This window comes from Oxyura jamaicensis, chromosome 2 (genome assembly GCF_011077185.1).
Source record: "Oxyura jamaicensis isolate SHBP4307 breed ruddy duck chromosome 2, BPBGC_Ojam_1.0, whole genome shotgun sequence".
Lineage (NCBI taxonomy): Eukaryota > Metazoa > Chordata > Aves > Anseriformes > Anatidae > Oxyura > Oxyura jamaicensis.
In genome coordinates, this window is record NC_048894.1 from 40,771,969 (window position 1) to 40,792,786 (window position 20,818).

Consider the following 20,818-nt stretch of genomic DNA (forward strand, 5'->3'; position numbering starts at 1 on the left):
AAAAAACGATGAGCAGTTAACAACATGTATAGCCTTTTGGAAAGGTGCTAGCCAGTTGTACGACCATCCGACTGACATTTTATGGTTTTATTGGGTTGTGGGTCTGGTCCTCCACAAATTAGGTTAAGGGAAATTGATTTGCATAAACAAAAGATAAGAAAATAACAAAATGTGATAATTAATTCCTGAGTTCTGCATTGAACCGTGTGAAGTAAGTCAGTGTTCTGCCACTCAGAAAATGTTTCTTTGATCTCCTCTTATTCATATTGAATTATATTCATTACTTTTTCCATCTGGAGTTTCCTAGCAGGCCAAAAATCATCCTACAGACATTACTGAAAGGAAGTTAACTGTAACTTTTTAATTGTATATATTTCATCTCCTCCTCGCCCCCCACCCCCTTTTCTTTTAATTTGAAGAAAGCAGATGGAAGTGCATACCAGCTCCTTCCTCCCTGTTTCAATTGCTGAAGTGGAGAAAATCTAAGTGGTTCTTTCCCCTTACATATTGCTTCAAGGTGATGACTGTTCTGTCTGGAGAGTTTGACATGTTTGCTAAAAAGGTCAGGAGTTCAGTGAAAATCGAAGTTGTGGAGAAATCCATGGGTAGGCTTGTGGATACTGTTGTACCCCTGCTGGCACAGGCTGCTGCGGATCGCAGCCGAATGAATGAACCTCGCACGCTTGGTGGCAGATCGCGCTCGTTCTCCCTCCTTCTCTGTGTTTGGAGGTCATGCTGTCAGTAGCTGCCTTTCTGCTGGCAGAAGTGCTTCAAACGCACTGAACAAAACGAACACTTTGACTGCTAGGGGCACGGTTTCAGCGCTGGGCCAAGCTTTCTGGAATCAGAAAATGTGTTGGCATATAGGGCACCATGAAAAATGGGTTTCATTTCCAGCATTACCGGGGTAAGAGCTAAGGGGCATTAGTAGCTCAAATAGCTTCCTTCAAACTTTGTTGCTGAAATTGTTTTATTTTCCTTGCTCCCTGTGGACCCCAAGATTTTTCTGCACCTTAGAAACTATTAGTTTCTATCAAGTGTGGCCTCCCTGTCTTTGCAGGAGCGTTTCCATTTTGGTAGCTCACATATGGTGACACATCCCTCATCTGCCTGTCCCTGTCCACTGGGGTCCTTTCTTTTTAAGAAAGAAGGAAACCTTCCAAGCTTTTCTATTTAAATAAAGGTAATGACAAAGAGCATAGCTGGTTTTTCCCCTTTGTTGTTTGCTCATAGGTCCACAGGTCTGTATTCCTGTATGCAAGATTTGGGATAACACCTGCTTGTTTTTATGAAGTATTTCAAGTTCTGTTAAAAAAAAAAAAAAACCTTCTCTAAATAGCAAATTTTGTTTTCTTCCTTTGGCCGTGGAAGGTTATGGCTGCTCCTCATCTGCAGAATAAATGGCTAGGTGAAGTGAAACATGAATTCCTGCTCAAAATAACAGCAGCAATAAGAACACGCAGCGTGTTCCCACTGCGGGCTGGCACAGAGGCTGTGTCCAGCCCCTCTTCTGCCAGGCAGCTACATCCTCTAGGTGTTCTCTACAAGCTATGGACGTGGAACAGTGTTTATTCATTTGTTTCTGCAAAGATCTGGCTGTCCTGCTCTGACATACATGATCAGCACAATTTCTGGGCTTCCTGGCAGCAAGCCTTCCTCTACTTATTGTTGTAGCGGCTTCCATTTTGTGCAGGCGGTGGTTTCCAGCCACAGCGTCAGACAATTAGTTTGTTTATTCTAAGAGCCGTGACTTCCAAAGCATGATAGACAGTGCAGACATCCTGCAAAAGTGCTTTGCAGCTAAGAATATGTTTATTTTAGCTTCCTTTTAGGTAGCTGTTTTCACAGCTTTCATTACTTCTGGGGTCTCGTGTTCTGACTGCAGCCATTTTACAGCCTTTTGTACTGTACAAAATCACTTAACATCATATGCCACGTCTTTTAGGTCTTTTATAAGCCTTTCTACGTAACTCCAGTGGTGAGATTGCTTGTTATCAGCCTGATTATTCCTGGTTAGCAAGTAAAAGGTGTGTTCTGCCTGCCCCAACCTGACCTCTGATCCTACCAGGACTTTGTGAGAAAGGTGAGGTTTGTTCCTTGGCTGTGGCCTCTTGTAATACAAATATTGCAAATCTCATTCAGTTCCTGAATGCACCTGTGCAATTCCCTGGACACAAAGCAAAGTAGGTTTGTGCAGGTCTCATCACTGGGAGCTTAAATGTCTTTGCTGATGCTCCAGAGACAGCAGGAACTGGGTTCTTACCTTACCTGTGTAAGCTTTACAGGGCTAATGAGGATAAAGGGTTACTTGAATTACTAAAATAAATAGATTGAAAAGAGGTTATGTATCACAAAAAAAAAGTTTGCTCTACAGAAAGGTGCATACTAACATGTCCTCTATGTCACAGTAAACCCAACAGCAGAAATTTCAGGTATGTCATGAACTGGGTTTTCTTTTCAGCTGTTTCTGTTTTGTATTTTTCCCTTCAAAGCTCAGTCAGTCAGAGTTTATAAATGACTGATAAACCATACCACAGAAAAGTCTTTCCTACTGCTTTGTTTCTTTTACGATAAAGCAGCAATTCACTTCACTCAGAAGCTTATTTTGCAAATTTACCAAAGAATAGCCTCTAAATCTGCAAGAGTCATAGCTGGCTGGTTGTATTTGGGGGTAATCAAAGCTGAACCAGATGAACTGAGCAGGCTGTTTAAACAGATTGAGCTAGCAATAGCCCTTCTCTGCTGATTACTCTATCACTGGCTTGCAATGCAATTTTTCAACTTGTAAGCCTGCTACATCTATGAAAAAAGATTTGGCATACCCTCTGCTGGCAAAATATTTTTAAAAAGCTGTTGAGATCAAATGATCCATCTCTTCATGTAATGGGTATAACTTCAGCTTTTAATCATATGACTTGCCAAAATCAGCTGGACAGTGAAGGGCGGGGAACTGTATAGGCTCCCTCTCAGATAGGTAAGGGTAGCAGTTCATGCTAACAATTCTGTAAGATTTTATCAGCTTGAACACTCAACATCATTTTAAGGGCTTATCCTTAACTCCTTCCTTTGTATTCAGATAACCAGTGGCATAATGGCATTCCGGATCTCACAGAAATAGTTAATATCTTCTGAATTGAGCTCTTAAAGTTTTGACACACTGACAGGTAACTACAAAAATACATGCTCAGTGGGATGGGGTGGTTTGTTTGGCATCATGTTGAAGTTATGCTGACTAAATCAGTTATTTAATTTTAAGCAATAGATCTAGTAAACTGGGTTGGTTTGCTGCTTGGTACGTATGGTTTCACATATCACTCTCTGCTTTCAGTGCAGGAGGTAAGATATCAACACAATTAAAAGTGAAAAACAATCTGTCTGCTCTGCCAGTGGTGAATGCTCAGAGAACACACGCTGATACAATAGATTTCTGAATAATTTATACTCAGCATTTTTTCCTTGCACTGGGTAAATGAGGATGCCTAATGTGGCATGGTCAGAGTGATACTCTATCTGTCATCCATTAAGATAACAAGATTGGTGGGCCTGGGAGGAGCACGGCGTGGTGTGCAGAAAAGATGAGATTAAAAATTGAAATGTCTGTCCAAAATGCTTTGTGTAAAGGCTGCCAGTAACAGCAGCTCGGAAGGACAGAATTAATTCAAAAGTGTGATTTCTGTAAAGCTTCTTTGTCTTCGCTGAAAGAAAACACAAGATCTGTGCTCCTTTCAAAAGTTGTGAGTAAAAGGAATATTAGAGCAAATCACTGTTCCTGATAGGTCTTAGTAGGTTTCGCTACTTGAATTTCAAGTACTTTGTAGGTGCTATCAAAAACAGTTTTGTACCACAGTAATGTTTTGTATCTCACAGAATGTCTTTGTCTTTATATTCGTAGTGCGTTTTAAATTACAAAGAATCATCTGTGCTTGTTTTTGGCACAGGAGTGTCTCATCTCCCATCACAGGGAGTTAATTTCGAAGGAATGCTAAAATATTTGTATAAAACATTCCTCATTTAAATATTGAGCAGAACAGATTCCTTTTGAGGTGAATGTCTTATCAGAAGTAGTAGCTTTGTTTTCCAGAAGCCTGTAAGAGCTTGAAGTCGATTAGTTTACAAACAGAGGTGGTTTGCTGTCTCCAAAATTTCTGACAACATCTTTATGTTAGGTTGCATTCAGATTTTATCTCGTGTTTTTTGAACAAACTGTTGGGATTGTGAGCTAGGGTTCAAGTCACTTGACAAAGAGCACCAGAGGAAAACATAGGCCTGCTTCTAACTTCGCTATTTTTAGTGAACACAGAGTGAAAAAAAATAATGGATGTGAGGTGTGGGGGTGTTTTCTCTGGCTGCAGAGGTCCTGGTAGCCGAAGCAGGTGACATGACGTGCAGGTACCTGTGCAGGGACAGAGGCGGGCTCCTGCCTCTTCTCGTTCCTGCTCTCGCTGCGGTCTGAGAGACGGGATCAGCAGGAAGCCTCACAGCCACGGGCGATGTGTCACATCCTCAGCGGTGCAACAAGTCAAATGCTTTGGGGATGAGGAAGGGCCACGTTCAAGTGCGAGCCTGTCACATACTTGCTGGGGGATACGCTCAGCAGTGTTTGTATTTAGGTTCTGCTGTAGCGCAGTGCGAGCCAGCGCAGAAAGGGGGGAGCGTGCAGGCTGCTGGGCTTCAGTTCTGGAGGCAGGCGGCCATTTTCCCCAGTCGATGGCAGCCTGCCTTCCTGCCGCGGCCAGGGCCTCCCTGCAGATCACGTCTTCTGCACCCATCCCAGAGGCCTCGGGCTGGCTGCACGTGTGACACGGCGTCGAGCCAGGCATGTTCGCTATTTCGGGTGGCTGGAGTGTGTCTGATTTGTGTGTATGGCCTGCGCTATAAACCTGACAGTTGGGGTGAGACAAATTGGAGGGAGAGAAAGCATACGGAGAGAATGTCATTCTGAACAGTTATCTGGCACAGAGGTTTTCCTCGTGAGCAAATATTTTTCTTAGCCTACCATCAGAGTTGGGAAATAATCTGGGCATGACCCTGCTCGGAGTGCCTCCCCACGCTTGTGCCTGCACAGCGTGAGGTTTGTGGAGGCGGCTCCCAGAACCAAACCACAGAGCTAAACAAACGCTGCTTGCCATTTCGTGCCTGAAGAATGGGCCATTACTCCCCGTGTGATGGCTTTGTTTTGGCTTTCAAATGCTAAGAAATTAAATAATATTTATAATCCGTGCATTTTTCTTAGTGCCTGTCCAGAGACAGATCAAATCTGTTCAGTGACATATTGTCAAGGTTTTAAAATGAGCTTGCCACACACCTTAGTAGAAAAAGTATCCCACTGTTGTCTGGTAGAAAAGTACTTAGGTGTGGGCACTAAAGTGCCTCTGAGAAACAGGTCCTTCATTTTAAGCAGGACCACGTTATACCTTTTTTTTCATAGGAATATTTTTACATTAACAAGTTCAATTTTTTTCTGTTTTGTGAGTGAGTCCAGGAAGATCAAATACATGTATAAGAAAATTATTTGCAAAACAACATTCTAAACTTACACAATACTCTTCTATATATTTCACTTTATGTAGGATATTTCTGAGAAGCTTAGGGTGTTGAAGAAACCCTTAATTTCATCCTGGGTATCTGCTTTTTCTAGGTTTGTTCTCTTAAGCGTTTTGTATTAGTAATGAGTTCATGAATGCTTTATGCTTGTCATCTGCAGAAGTCAGATCACCTTTTTCCGTTTGGCTGTGTGGTCAAATGTGTGCTCTGAGGACTGAGGTAACCTTCTCTACTTCCCTTCCTGATGGGTTGTAATTAGACCCTAGGTTAAAAGGATGCAGAACCTGTGTCTAAATAATGAACAAATGATCACTCAGTGGGTGCCATTAACCTCTGGCTATATTTGGGTGATTTACAGGTACATCTGAGGGAGGCTGTTTCCTCTCTTCTCTGTATTGGGTGACACTTTGGGCTCTTGAATTTTGTTTCAAGTAGTGCCTCTTTCAGTAAATCTGAAGTTGCTCAAGCATGGATGACTGGCGGCCTGTGCCCCAAGGAACGTGCAGACAACAAGCCAGTTCTGGGAGCTGCTTTTATTAAATTACTCCAGTTGTTCAGCACAGTGAGACGGTTGCTGCACGACAGTCATATTTGTCCATTCAGGCCATTCTGCTTCCTGCAGTGTCAGGCTGATGTTCAGAGTCTTATTCCATCAGTGACATGCAGCAATAGATTAAACCACAGTGGCTGCAGGGGAAGCTACCAGTCTTGCCTTCCCCTACCTCATGCCACGTAAAAACCAGTGGCTAAATAAGCTGTATGGAGATCCTTGAACCGAGACAGTTCACAATTTCTGTCTGTTGAACTCAAGAAGGTGTCGTAGACTTCTCACAGTTCTGCTTAGCATCATCAACAATTACCACAAAGCCAGTCATTGCAATTAGAGAAATATCAAAGCAAGAAAATAGTAAGTGGATATTACCATACATTTTCTTCTTGGCAAGTAAACAAATGCATACGCCGTATTTTCCTTGCAAACATTAAAGTAATGTTAGTGAGCAAAGTGTGGAATATAAGATATCAGTGTTACTGATAATTTTAAAACATTTTAATTGTCTAAACAACTGTTTTTGAATACTTCTGCTGTGTCCTGTAGCTCGTTTTATGTTAGCTCTTTGATGATTATATTAAGTATTTTCTAAGTCGGAGAAGCTAATGTCAGGATGAGGCTTGCCTGTGCAAGAACAGAAAACTCTTGCCAGGGGTTACGTGATTAAGGAGACATTTTTCAGTTCTGAGTGAATTTGAGGAATTTTCATAACATTAGCATCTATAGCATGTTGGGTGTGCAAGGAATTTATGACCAGCCCTTACTGACTGTGCCTGCCCTACCACTCCCTGATTGTATGGCCAGAAACTCTCTCAGTTAACTCTGAACTATAGGGTTTGGGGATTTTGAACTACTGCATATCTCTGCGAGTGCATTTCGGAGAGCCAATTTTATAGCTCTCCATGATTACATCTTCAGACAAATGCATTGTTGGTACAGAGCTATCATCTGTGGCATCGAGTTTACCACTTCCCCGTGGGGTGTAAACATGTGGCTGGTTGAAGAGTTTTAACCTCTCAAGTCCTTCAACAAATATTAAATTGGTAACTATTCTTCCATAATGCTGCAGTGTTGACTGAAATTTGACCCTGGCACTCACTGAATTGATTTTCAAAATCTGATGGAGAAGGTTTAATGGTACTGTCAAGTGTCCAGATGCCTGTTACAGAAATACTTTCACTGAGTAGTATCTGTGGGTTGATTTCTCAAATGCTTAAAGTAATCCTCTTTTTTTTTTTCCTTCTTCATTATTTTATGATATTATCTACAACTTGTTTTTTAATGCAGATAAAGAAATTAACTTTGTTTTGGCTTTTTTTTCTGTGCCAGCTAACCTTGCCATTTATGACTGTTTTTCTCTTTTACTTGCCAAAGGAGGAATCCAGGCAAATGTTGTTCCTTAAGTATAAACCAGACCTCTAGTTCTCTTTAATTTCTGCTCAAGATCATTATAATTAGATGATTATTTTCACAGCTGTATCTCAATAAGAAAAATGCTGTAATTGGTGACTTTTACAAGTTCACAACTCAATAACCTGACACTGGAACTCTTCCACCTGCAGAAGCCTAATTAGTTGTTGTAGGAATTCAGACAGCTAAAAGACCTGGTTTTCAAACTACTTCATTTTCTACATGCAGCATTCGAGCTACAGAGAAGCTCTGTGCTAACAGGAAAAGATGGGATCTTTAGGCTGAGACACTCTTGGTTGTTGCATGAGTATTTGACTTCCAAGTGGATCAATTAAGAAAGCTGTTGTTTACCCGGCTCATTGCTAAATCCATAAGCAAAAACCATTTTTATCTGAGTCTTCATGTAAAACTTGAGGACTTCATTTCCTGAGTGCCGTTACTAGTTGTAGTTCTGCTTATTTTGGCCTTTGGTTGCATTATTTAATTAGTTTTTAGGTAAGAGATGAGTTTTATGTTAAATAATGATTATAAAAGAGTGAGTCTTTAAAGATGCCATACTCCAACCATAACTTTGATTTTATTTTGTTATTTTAAAGCAATGTTAGTGTCTGTCTCTAAGGTTTATGGGAAGCTCAAAGGTTTATTTGATTTCTTTTTTTTTCTTGATTCCAGGGCTTTTTCCGCAGAAGTATCCAGAAGAACATGGTTTACACATGTCATAGAGATAAAAATTGTGTTATCAATAAAGTTACCAGAAATCGCTGCCAGTACTGCAGACTACAGAAGTGCTTTGAAGTGGGAATGTCCAAAGAATGTAAGTTGTCTTCGGAAGCAATTTATTGTTTGTCATATCCTAAGTATATGTGACAGTCCCAAAGGAAGAAAAATATTACACAGTTGCGCAATTGAAGCCAGTGTCTGTATTCATGTGAACATAAAGGAGTTTGAACTTTGCACACAACTTCAGATGTACTTTATTGACTTCTGAGTCCTGAATGTTGCAGCCTAGATGCTGTCACTTAAGACCAAATAGTGTAATGTGCTGTCTGTGCAACGTGGCCAACCTGTGTGGATGTGACAACTTCCAAGTGGGTCATTTCACCAGGTTTTCTAAAGGAACAAAATCACAGTTGCTTACTTTAAGGTTGGATTATCTCCCCTATGTTCTAGAAAAGGCTTCCTGGGGCAAGGGGCATAAGCGAGATGGCACTGGCTTCATAAGGTCTGTTTCATCCTCCCACAGCCATGCAGAGCAGCTTGTGGCTTTGCTGCTTGGCAAGTTTTGCTCATGTCAGCACAGGGTGTCATTTCCCAAGGGCCTCCCGATGGCTCTCAAGCAGCACGTAACAGCCTTCTTCAGCCTTGCACCTTCTCTTTGTGCCAGTGTGGATGCTTTTGCAAGAGGTCCTTCTTCTGGTGTTAACACCAGTTTGTGACATTTTACCGAGCTGATGGTACAATAGCCTTCAATCTTCTGTGTTCACTTGTTGGAGCTCCCCCGAAAGGTGAAACAAGCTGGTTAATCCCCTTCTAGACCCACAAAGCCAGTAAACCTGATATGTACAAGTACTGCCAAGTGCACACACATGAAAAAACAACTTTCCATGTCTTCTTTTCTAGAAATCTAGGTTTTGCCCTTTAAATTAGCATTTAAAAATATACAGATAGAAGCATGTGATTTTTCTCATTTTCCAGTTTATTGATATCCCTGTCAAGCATGGAAAACTACTCCCCAAAAAAGTCATTCTCAAGTCTCTACGGGGTGTAATGCTTTTGAAAGATTCTCATTTTTGAATGGAGTGATGGCAGTAAGAAAAAAAATCTTTGTAATGATTTATTTGGTTGCTGAGAGTTTTTACCTCTATCAGCGATGTTCGTGATTTCAGTAGGTTAGTTCCAACAATAAACACTACAGAAATTTGCAGTTTGAGCATAAGAGAGGAAGAAAATTGCCCAATACTGCTTCCTTACTCTACTTTACTTCTCTCTAAGGAGTTCCTTAGAGAGACATAGAGACTGGAGAAAAAAATTAACGTTAATGAGATGTTTATGACTGAACTGTGACTTAAATCCATTCTCATCTTCACTGTTTTTCCTTCATAAATTGCATTACGCTTCCCAGTAATTCACTTTTGTGTCCTTGGGCAGAAGCAGAATAGGTCCCACAGCCATGCTGATCTGTCCTGGTTGCATCCTTTTTCTCTCTCCTACCATCTCCTCCTCTTAGAGGAAGAGTGCTGAGGAGCCAGAGAACAAACCAGATACATCTTTACAATCACTCTGCAGTTTTTCTAACTTCTCCTCATGGAAATCTGAAATTGCAGTTGCTGAAAATGGCCCCACATCAAGTCTCAAGAACTGGAGGAGCTAGGAGGTCTTAGGACTTGCATGGCTCTACTGCCCTTGTTGTTAGGGTTTCTAGTTTTCTTGTGCACATGAAGTCCAACTTCATTTGACTAAAGTCCCAGGAGGGAGAACATCATACAAAGGTTGTCTTGTGTTGACAGGTCTATGTAACCTGCTATGGGCTCCAGTGACCACAGCTCCTAACTGCACGTTAGATGTTTTAGGGTGAGAAACAGTATTGTAATACTGTGAATTGTCATAATAGTAATCTTAAGGCTACGGTTTCTAGTAAATGAAATGTCTGGATATTCCTAGAAGGCAGACTGTGGCAATGGCAATAGTTCTGCCTGGGAATCTTTACTTTTTAACAAAAAGAGTGGTCAATAATAACAAACACTATGTATAGTTTACTGGAATTGAGACCATGACAAGAGTAAAGGAGGAGATAGGCTGAATACAGATAAAGATACAAGATGAAGTGAAGAGGATATTATCCTAGGTATATGACTGCATATATATCTGTGCATATGAAGCTTTTTCGTGGATAAAACCAGCATGATGCAGTTTGAGAGAGAAGAAGAAACACTTTCCTCACCTCTGGGTTTGCTGGCCTTGAATTCCTAAGGATTTTATTGCTGGCGTGGAATAGTAATCTTATTAAATGCTGTAACGTCACATCAGAGTAGACTTTGGTTAACATGTTAGGAATATTACTGGTATTTCCGAAGTTACTTAGGGTAAAGTATAAAGACTTACTGCCTTTAAGGTGATAGTTGGTTTTCTCTCATAGGATAGCTGGAGCTTTACAAGCAAGAATTAACGTTTTGGTCTGCCTATTTCTTAGGGTGAACAGAGTGAAATTGCCCTTTGGCAATTGCCTTTATCTCAAACCACCACAGGCACCGAAAGAGGGGATACCAGGAGGGAGACCACTGAGAATACTGGGGAGAAGTGAGGGATGTTTCTGTAGGAAGTGTATGCAAAGGAATAGAGATGTTACTTTAAATGTCATCAGTTTGCTGTGTGTCTTGCTTTCTTGGTTTAAAAGTCTGAAGTGATTCTGTGTTATCCTTTCATAAACAGTAGCTTTTCAACTCTTAAGAGATTTGATAAACTGTTTTCTTATCTGACCTTCTTTCTTACATGTCTCCAGGTTTCAACTCTATTTCTTGATGAGTTTATGTAAACAAAAGAACATTTGTCAGTGGGCTTTTTTTATTATTTTTTTAAGGAGATGGAGGCTTTTCTTTTCCCCAAGTAACTTACTGGCATTTTGCTTTTCGGTCTTCTTACAGTTCTCTTACCTTGTAATATGAAAGCCTCAAACAAAGGACAGAGAAAAGAATCAGAGAAGTCTCATAGGGAAACAAGCCTACAATGTTCAAACCACTCCCGAATGGGGAAAGTAATCACAGTGGGCAGCCACAAATAGGAACCACAGGGTCTGTTCCCAGGAGCTGAGGAGGAGTAAATGCAAAATTTCAGTATTCAGAGTAATCTGTGCTTAAATGCTATGGTCGTGTTTTCATTTGTTCTGCATTTAAAGGGCATGCAAAAGTACTTACATATGCAACTCCTTTTGAGTTTAATGAGCATTACACACAAACATCAGAGATAGAACTGGCTGCCTAGCCAGTGTAATAAGCAAGAATTTAAAGATGGAGATACAGCATGTTGGAAGAGAACAGACGCTGAGCATTTCTTGTGTGCTTTTATCTTATTTTAGAGAATGAAGTGAGATGACAAAGGAATGCACCAAATTTGCATCTCTTTATAGGTTGTTTTGTTCGTTTAGGGAAAAAAAGTTATCTTCGACCCCATTTTAGTCCTCAGATCTGATCAAGTGAGGTCAATAACAAGTCCGCCTCCAGGGCAGCAGTGGAGCTATTTGTATTATGATAATATCTGCAGGACCCAGCTGAAACTGGATCCCACTAGTGCAGGGACTGTCTTTCATTGTGTAGTTGCTGTTGCAAAGTTTGTGCTCCAAATAGACAAGACACAGGGTGTGAGGGGAAGCGATTTAGTGATGACTGTCTTATCATCCTACAACAGTGCAAAACACGGCTTGAAATAAAGCCCTGCTGTCTTTTGTCAGATCCCCTGCTTCAGAAACTCCTGAGCTAGTGCCCTCTGCATCTGGAGCTGCACCTCTAAATAGAACAGCCCTCGGCCAGCCCCTCCACTGGTGATGTTTCAGCTTTGGGATTTATTGTAAGTTCACTTGTGGAGCTCCAGAAGCTCGTTCAGGAGAGTGTAGGTGCAGCTGAGGCTCTGATACCCACTCCAAAACATTTCTGTCCTTTTTACCCTTCCAGTCTGTTAATTTTTTTTTAATTGACATGTCGAGACAAATTGTAATCACACAGGATTTTTTTTTACTGTCACTGAAGTGAGAAGGCTACTAAGGCTGACAGTGGCTCATTATGTGATGGAGAGCCTTAGGAAACTAACCTTTGCCCTTTGACTACGTGATCTCTAAGCTGCTGCTGAAGCATCATCCTTGGCCTGACCCCAGGTGTCAGCAAGAAGCAGTCTGTTGTCGGGATGCATGGACCTCAGTGCTTGGGAGCTAGCGCGGGGTCACACGAATGGTGCTGCCTCGCACAATTGAGGGAGCGTGTGGGAAACTGGGCAAATGTCTGAAATGATAGTGGGCTCTTTCAAGGAGAATGCTGGAATGTGTTCTTTGTAAGGTGAAACCTACCCTTAAAGAAAACCTAAACTGGATTTACTCCAGTGTATGGAGGAAGGAAAATGGAGCTTCTTTCTGCCACAACTGCCCAGCTTAGCCTAGCAGTGATTCCACTTCCATCCTCCCTCTTCTAGAAAATTTGCAGCTTGCTGTGGTGGTTTTACTCGGGTGGGCGGCCGAGCTCCACCACAACCGCTCTCTCACCCCCCATCCTCAAAGAGGAACTGGGAGAAAATACAATGAAAGGGGCTCAAGGGCTGAGATAAGGATGAGGAGATCACGCAGTAATTATCATGATGGGCAAAAGAGACTCAGCACATGGAGATAATAAGATTTATTGCCTATTACTAACAAGCTAGAGAAGTGAGAAACAAAGGAAAGAAACTAAAAGCACCTTCCCCCCCCATCCACCCTCTTCCACCTCCTCCCCCCGAGCAGCGCAGGGGAACGGGGAAATGGGGGCTATGGTCAGTCTATAGAAATTCTTCTCTGCTGCTCCTTCTTGGTCACTCTCGTCCCCTGTGCTGTGGGGTCCCACCCACGGGATGCAGTCCTTTCTGAACTGATCCAGCGTGGGCTTCCCACAGGCAGCAGCTCTTCAAGAACTGCTCCAGATATGGGTCCGTACCACGGGGTCCATCCCTCGGGAGCACACTGCTCCAACCTGGGTCCCCCACGGGCAGCAGCTCCTGCCAGGTCACCTGCTCCTGCGTGGTCTCCTCTCCACGACCTATAGGTCTGGCCTGGAATCTGCTGCAGCAGGAGTCTTCCATCAGGGGACAGGCCGCAGTCTCTGTCAGTGCAGGTCCACCTGCTCCACCATGGCACTCCATGGGCTGCAGGGGGACATCCTGCTTCACCATGGTCCTCACCACAGGCCCCAGGCGACTTCTGCTCTGGCGCCTGGAGCACCTCTCCCCCTCCTTCTTCACTGACCTTGGTGCCTGCAAGGCTGTTCCTCACTCCTCTCGCTCTCCCAGCTGCTGTGTGGCACAGCATTTTTTTTCCCTGTCTTAAATATGCTCTCACAGAGGCGCAAACAGCATCACTTAGTGGCTCAGCTCTGGTCAGCAGTGGGGCCCTTACCAAGCATGGGGCAGCTTCTAGATCCTTCTCACAGAAGCCACCCCTATGGCCCCCTGCTGCCAAAACCTTGCCATGTAAACCCACTACACTTGCAAGGACCGCCACTGTGCTTGTTGATCTGTTGGGTCCCTCTCAGAAAAACACCCAGCCCATGTACCGTGGTGTGGTGCAGAAAAGCCCCCTGTGCTGGCATAAACCTCATCCGCAGTGAGCTCTAATAGAGCAAAATTATGCTTATAAAGGCACAGAATTAGTGTTCCACGTTGCTTCAGTGCACTGAAGCAATGTTCAGATTTGTAAATCTGCTTACAATTAACCTCCCTGGAGGAAGGGAGGGAATGCAGGGGAATTACCATGAAGTGGAGAGAATCCAGATTTTGTGTTCTGTATTTGTTTTTTTTTTTTTTTTTTAAAAAAAAAAAACTTGGTCAGAAATGTCTGTTGCTTTTTGTCACACACTTCAAAGTCTTACAATATTTAAATGTTCATGTTTCTCAGAACACGCGATTACATTCTGCTACTGAACAATAGAATGAATTGATTTACTTATTTTAATTCTGGTTTAAATCAGCAAGCAGGAAACATCAACTTAAAGAGCTGTCGTGTTTGTATTTCTTACTTTATGTGCCTGTTTCATTTTCTTCCAGGCCCCTTACTGAACTGCAATTCTATCTCCAGTGAGTTGTTGAGTAGAGGGCTAGTCTGTGTAGTTACATTTCGGAAGCTTGTGCAGATGCACTAACGTAATTTTAACTTGAATTAATTAAAATGCATGAAATCTTCACTTAAATGCTTTTACTCAGAACTGAAGTGTTTTTAATTTTTTTTTCCTTTTTTTTTTTTTTTTTTTTTTCAGCAGTAAATGTACTGGATTTAAGAATTGCTTCTGCTTTGCTAAGGGCTAGATTTTTAACTAGGTACCTAAATACCACACAGTGGCTGGGGGCTTTTTCAAACATTCCAGAGTAGTTACCTTGCCTGCTGACACTCATTGGTTTCTCAAGAGGCATGATTGAAATATCAAAGTAGGAATCACAAAGCCCTGAATTCTGTTCTGGGACTAATTCCTCTCTGCAAATGTTACAAGCTGATTAGACTAGTTTTCCTATCTTGATAGGTGAAAATGATGACCCTTTTTACAGGAGCTGGGAGACCTTGTATTGTAAGTGCTTTGAAGGCAAAAGAGGTAAACTGTGAGAATACCAAAGAAATTAAGAATTTGAGTGTCTAGATAGTGGAAAAACAGTGAACAAGCCATACAGGTCCCCTTTTTTTCATATTGTTCATTAAGGTTGCATGTTTGTTTTTCAGTTCCTGATCAGATAGGAATGCTTGTATTTATTTTTTCAGTCTGAGAAACTGGAAACTTGTAAAAATGAATGCCAAATGCTCAGTCCCATCGATGGGGGGATTTTATAAGATCAGAGCAAAGCAAAATAATGGATCTCCCTGCTACAAAAAACAGGACAGTCCTTGCAGACTGTCCTCTGCCAGAGATAATGCACACTTTGTTATGCTGGGTGGCTGAAAATGTTTTATATACGATTAAAATTCTATCGTAATCTACTTGTTGCATGCTGTTTCCCATAGTTAAATAAACATCTTTTGCTTTTTGCACTGATTTGGTGTCTTAAAAGAAGCAGATTTGCTTTGCTTTTCTTCTTCTCAGAGGGGTCTGCCTCTTCGGTGTTTTAGCCTTTCCCCCTGATTTTGCATGGCTTTCACTTGCCAGCTTTAATGTTTGAAGGAGCAACTTAGGTTGAATGTTATTATTCATAATTTACTCTATGTTCTGTGAAGATGGTTATGTAATAGCAGTAATTGCATCAACTCACCTAATGAGCTTTCCCTCCAGTGCCATGTACAGCAGATTAATAGCCCATGAATTCATTTGCAGCTCGTTGTGTTTCAGAAAAGTATTTCAGGCAGCAATTAATAAACTGCTAAAGAAAATAACATAAAAAATGATTTTTTTTATTATGTTAACTCTCCAGCTGAACAATTTATTGGCACCTTTCATGATGTGGCTAAGTAAATTCTCTCCTAATTCCTCAAGCAGAGCATGATTAGTGAACCCTGCTCAAGTCAAGACTATTTGTTAATTAGTCTGATCTTTATATCTTAAAATGTTAGGGAGAAGTATGAATAGAGTTCTGAGGTTCTCTTTTTCTTCTGCTCATTGCCTTTCAGGCATTACGCAAATAGCTGCAGCTTTATATCATGACACGCTAGCACTGCAATCTCTTCCTCACATACAAAACCCGTAATTGTGTAAGCTAAGAATTGAAGACCATAGCCAACAAACAACCCCTGGCACAGTTTCTCTGTTCTTTCTTGTCAGCTCCAGCAGCCCAAACCTCCCAGGTGGTGGAACTGAGCCTGGAGACATGAGCAGGGACCCAAGGAGGGAGAGAAGGTGCTTCTGCCCCCCAGGAAAATAAACCAGGAGTCGAGCACTGCCAGGGAGGGAGATGCCAGGAGAAAGGCATGGAGAGAGAAGAAGGAGCAGGGAAACGCTTGCATTTGGTAGTGTAAGAGGCGATGAGACAGTCAGACCTGACTGGGGGGAGAAGAGCAGCAGTGAGATGCTGGGGCCACCTCGGTGGGAAAGTCCCTGGGGTAAAGAGCAGACACCATTGCACATGGCTGGTCTTGCCTGGCTGCCCTAGAATTACTCTTTCCATCCTTTTTTTAAAAAAAATATTATTGAATGTCTTTGTCAAGTTTTTCATGTTTCACATCATTTCTTGTTCAAAGGAAACAGTTATCTTTTTGTTCCCTCCCTTTAATCCAGTGGAAGCACTGGGCCTTGGCTTGTCTTTAGAAGTAATAAAATATATATATATTAAAACCTTTTCCCTCATTTTGGGCTCTTGAGGACTGAGTAAGCATAAAGGGAATTCCTTCAATAAGCTCATACGGAGATTGATTACATGTCCTCAGCTGGAAGTTACATTAAGACTTATTCACTAAGGTATAGCTACTGTGGTGAACTTTTCATTGCTCTCTGCTGTCTCTATGACAACACGGATCCTCGCAGAAGTTACCGGGGCTCAGATGCTTTCTGCAGCCTTTGTCCGCGTCCATAAATTCTAATCCTCCATGACTGCGAATGTGCGCCCTTCTTACGTTTTGCTTAACAAGGTGTTTTATTAAAGTTGTGGCACTTCTGAAGTTATTATGCTAATGATTCTCACTGCAGTACCCAGTAATACTCTGAAACAGATGGCTTTGAAGAAAAGAAAAGGTGTCAATTAGATGTTACGAACTTCTGGACTTTCTGAATGCCTCTTGATCTTCTCCTGTGGAAGAAATTCAGCTGGATGACACAGAGTATGCATAACTTTTCTTTCAAAATAGGTGAAACTCAGAGATAACTAGAGCCAGTGAAAAGTATAAAGCACATACAGTCTAATTTCTACAAAGCAGACAGGACTTAAATCTGCGGCACACTCAAGTGAAGTACGTGTTACTATTCAGTGGTTTATCAAAGTCCCCTGACACGATCGAACCCTTTCTTATTTTAAAAGCAGCACATCTAATCAGACCCGTAGATTGGCTAATGCCTCTCTTGATGTTAACAGGTCAGGTTTCTGTAGCAGCCTAGCCACATGCCACCTCCTCCGGAGGTCTGACTCTTGTGGGGGACGGGTAGCGGCAGTGAAACAGGCATAACTTCAGACTTCTTTCATTTCACACCTTTGCATTTTTTCACTTCACATGGATCTGATTATTTCTGTGGCCTTTTTCTGTTATTTCTTGTCCCCCAGTTCAATTTTGTGGGGTGTGTGGGTTTGTTGTAGTATTATTCCCAATTATACATACAAAGATGCTGACTGTATGCATTTATTGGAGATTGCCTCTACCTCTGCTTGAGTTTAGTATCCCCACTGTTTTCATGGCAGGAAAGCCCTGGGTTATCCTCTCTGCCTTGTGCCAGGCAATGTTGTTGTAAGAGCAGATGGGAAATGGGGAGTAGCTTGTCCCTGCCCAGCCCACGCGCTCCAGAGCACAGTGCTGAGGCCACGCTTGCTTGGTCATGCAGACATAACTGCTGAGACCCCAATCCCATGACCTCAAAAGCTTTGTTTCAGAGCCTCCATTCTTTCTTTATGCACTCAGTTCACTGCTTCCTATTCCTCATTCGGATCATTTTCTTGTTCAGGGGCATGGGGCGTCTTTGATGCATCTCTTTCGCCTAATTGCCATTGTGCCATTTGGTTGTGCTTTCTACTGGCACCTTGCGGTCTCTCTGCTGCCTATTGCTGTGCATTTTTTCTCCCTTTGAATGCTTTTCTTATGTTGAATCTGAGGGATGTTGAATCTGAGGGATGAAGAAATGTTGATGAGATAAATATCAGTCTGGGAACGAGCAAATTGCCAGTGTCCTGGACCTTGAAGCTAAACATGGCTTACTTGGTTGTCAGGCCAACCTGAAAATGTTATCTGCAGTAGCCAAGGTTCATGAGAAGTGCAATAAATTGTTCCCAAGAGTTCTGAGAAGTCTGAGCAGCAGCAACCCGAAAGTGCCTGGAGGACTTAGTATCAGAAGAGACACGTGCTTGGTCCTTCCTTGTAGAAGAAACATATGTGAGAACACGCACATCTTCCTGATGTTTTGTATTACCAAACTTACTCCTCCATTTTCCTCGTGATCCCTTCAGTGGAGATGGTCTTGCATAGGGTGGGTTTCTCTGCAGACTGCAAAGGAACAAAGACCGTGCTGGCCTCTCAGTGGAGACTGACTCCTGTGCTGATGACAAGGAAGATAAAAAGAAGCCATTCAGAAACCAGTAAGCTCTCAAAGACTCTCTAAGAAAATCTTTACTTAAGTAGATGAGGCCATGGATTTCCCTCTGCTGACACTGTCAGACTCAGATGGCTTGCTTTCACCCACTGCATGAATTGTTGCAGCAGAGGGAGTTTTCCATTGCCACGCCGGTGATAAGCCAGCTGACACATTGCAGTTCCTCCTGCAGGGATGCTAGCCGCCCTAGGACTGCGCTCTAAAAATAGCTGTGATTTGTTTTCGGTTTGACTCGGTATCACATGCTCAATTTAAAATACATTGGAACAGTTAATCTCCAGTTCTTTAGTGCTCACATGGAAAGTGTGCAGGATTTTTTTAAGTTAGATGGAAGGAGAAATAACACCCTTCCTATCCTAACTTAAATATCATTCTGCTCTTAATACTAGCAAAAGGAAAGAGAAAGATCATAAGGTGTTGGGATTTTCAAATTCCTTTGGCCCAGTAAAAGTTAACAGCAACAGTTTTTTCCCGTCTCACCTTATTCCAGTACTTCTTTGCATGTTGGCACGTTTATGTGAAAACTCTAAATTTTTCAGTCTTATGAAAACTCTAAATGTTTACGCCTTATGAAAATTCTGTCAATCAGAGAGGCAGTTCTGAAGCTGACTTTAAAAAAATGGTAGTTTATAGCCCTGTGGGCAGGGCCTAAGGCCGGTAAGCGTTTAATCATCTGTGGGATTGTTTCTCAGCATCGTGAATCCATAACCAGTTGCTTATTGTCGATACAAATGGATTTGGTAGGTAAATGTGAGGAAATTATCTGACTTTTCAAGATGTTTACCTGAATTTCAGAGTTAAAGCTGAGTGGAATTCTTCCTTTCCCCTGGCAAAAAGTGCAACAGAAAGCAAACATGCTTTTAGTTGGATTACAGGCTTGGTTAGTCATCTGACAGACAGTTTTAATGGAGTCAGAAAGACATGCTGGGGAAACATGCTGACCTACTTTTCTTTCTTGCTTTCTTTTTTTAAACTTTTAAGCAAGTGAAATGTTAATTTACACTCCTCATAAAATTGGATTTTGCTGACTGAGCTCACTTTGTAATTAATTTATTTACGCTTCTGCTCGGAGTAGGATACATGCTTTTGGTAACTGAATTTTATCAGGTTGTTTTTGTTTCTGTTAGGAAATTGGGTTACATTTGAGAAATTCATGTTCTTCCCCCTTTCCAGGACAAAGCCATCAGCCTCAAGTTAATGAATGATTTAAGTCAAATCCTCTGAGGAAAGACTTTACAAACCATTTAAAATGACAGACTAACAAAGCGTATTACATTTGTATCGTTTTCAGCACATTATATTTTTAAACATTTTTAGTCTTTAAGCTTGTGGGAAGAAGAATTGCTGGCATAGTGTCGTGCATTTTGCATTTGGGATTGTTCTTTACCACGTTAAGTAGGTTGATAATTATACCTTCGGTCTTTTCTTGGAACCAGAACTCAGGGAATTTAAATCTGGGAAACTCTTCCTGTAAAACTTGAGAGTCTGAAAAGAAAGCATTAACTCAAATGACAAAATTTAGAAGTGAGAACAAATTAAAACATTACAAATAGAAATTGTGTGATACAGGAAGATGAGGGAAAGCTTTTTAAAGATGTTGCAGGCATCACTGCATTTCTTCTTTAGCAACGGGCATACGTGTAATTCATCAAATGGCTCAGGGTGCCATGTTACCTCTGTTATCTCTGGCAAAGAGATTTGCTTCATTCACTTCACAGATAATTTTGGTGAAAAGGTCACAGTACAATTGAAAGAGTGAGAGAGATCATAATGCCTCAACTTTCCAGTCGATCTGGAGATGCTGTTTTCACCTGTTACATCTCCTTCAGTGTCAGTCATTGGCAGGTTTCCCAATGTTGGTCAACCCTGAGTGCTGTTGCAAACCTTTTACTACTTCTCATCTGTCCTGAAAAAAAGTTCTGGTTCATTTGTTTTCTAACTCCAGCTAGCCAATTACAAATTGCACTGTTTTATGTGTATTGAAATGGTGACACAATGGAAGAGATGTGGGAAGAACAGAAATTGTCAAGAATCGCAGGGGTTGATGGAAGTACCATAATGTTTCATAAGAATCCATGAGTTACCTGGGCTTTTATAGTGCACAATATTTTTGTTTTCATATGCTGTGTACTTTTAGAGGATGTCCCAGTGGCACAGTAAAGATTGAAAATTATTTTTCATTGTTCTGAGTATAATATGTTTATTTTGGCTAATGCATGAGAGTTTTCTGTACATACCAAGAAGACAGGAATTGGCATTGCACAGATTTTACCTATTTTGTAACATAGATGCATCAACAGAAGAGGCCCAGGAAGATAAATCTGTGAGCATCCTTCATACTAAGCTGTTGCACCTTGCATGTGCAGCATCCCTAACTGTA

The 20,818-nt window shown here is 41.6% G+C and overlaps 1 protein-coding gene across 5 annotated transcripts in view; it reads left to right on the top strand.

Moving 5' to 3' along the window:
- The window catches only part of RARB (retinoic acid receptor beta), a 321,973-nt gene that overhangs the window by 266,590 nt on the left and 34,565 nt on the right, over window positions 1-20,818 (top strand). For all 5 annotated transcript variants that reach the window (XM_035319058.1, XM_035319059.1, XM_035319060.1 and 2 more), the window contains one exon: window positions 8,177-8,318. In XM_035319058.1, coding sequence (XP_035174949.1) covers window positions 8,177-8,318 — 142 coding nt within the window. The remainder of the gene's footprint in view (window positions 1-8,176; window positions 8,319-20,818) is intronic.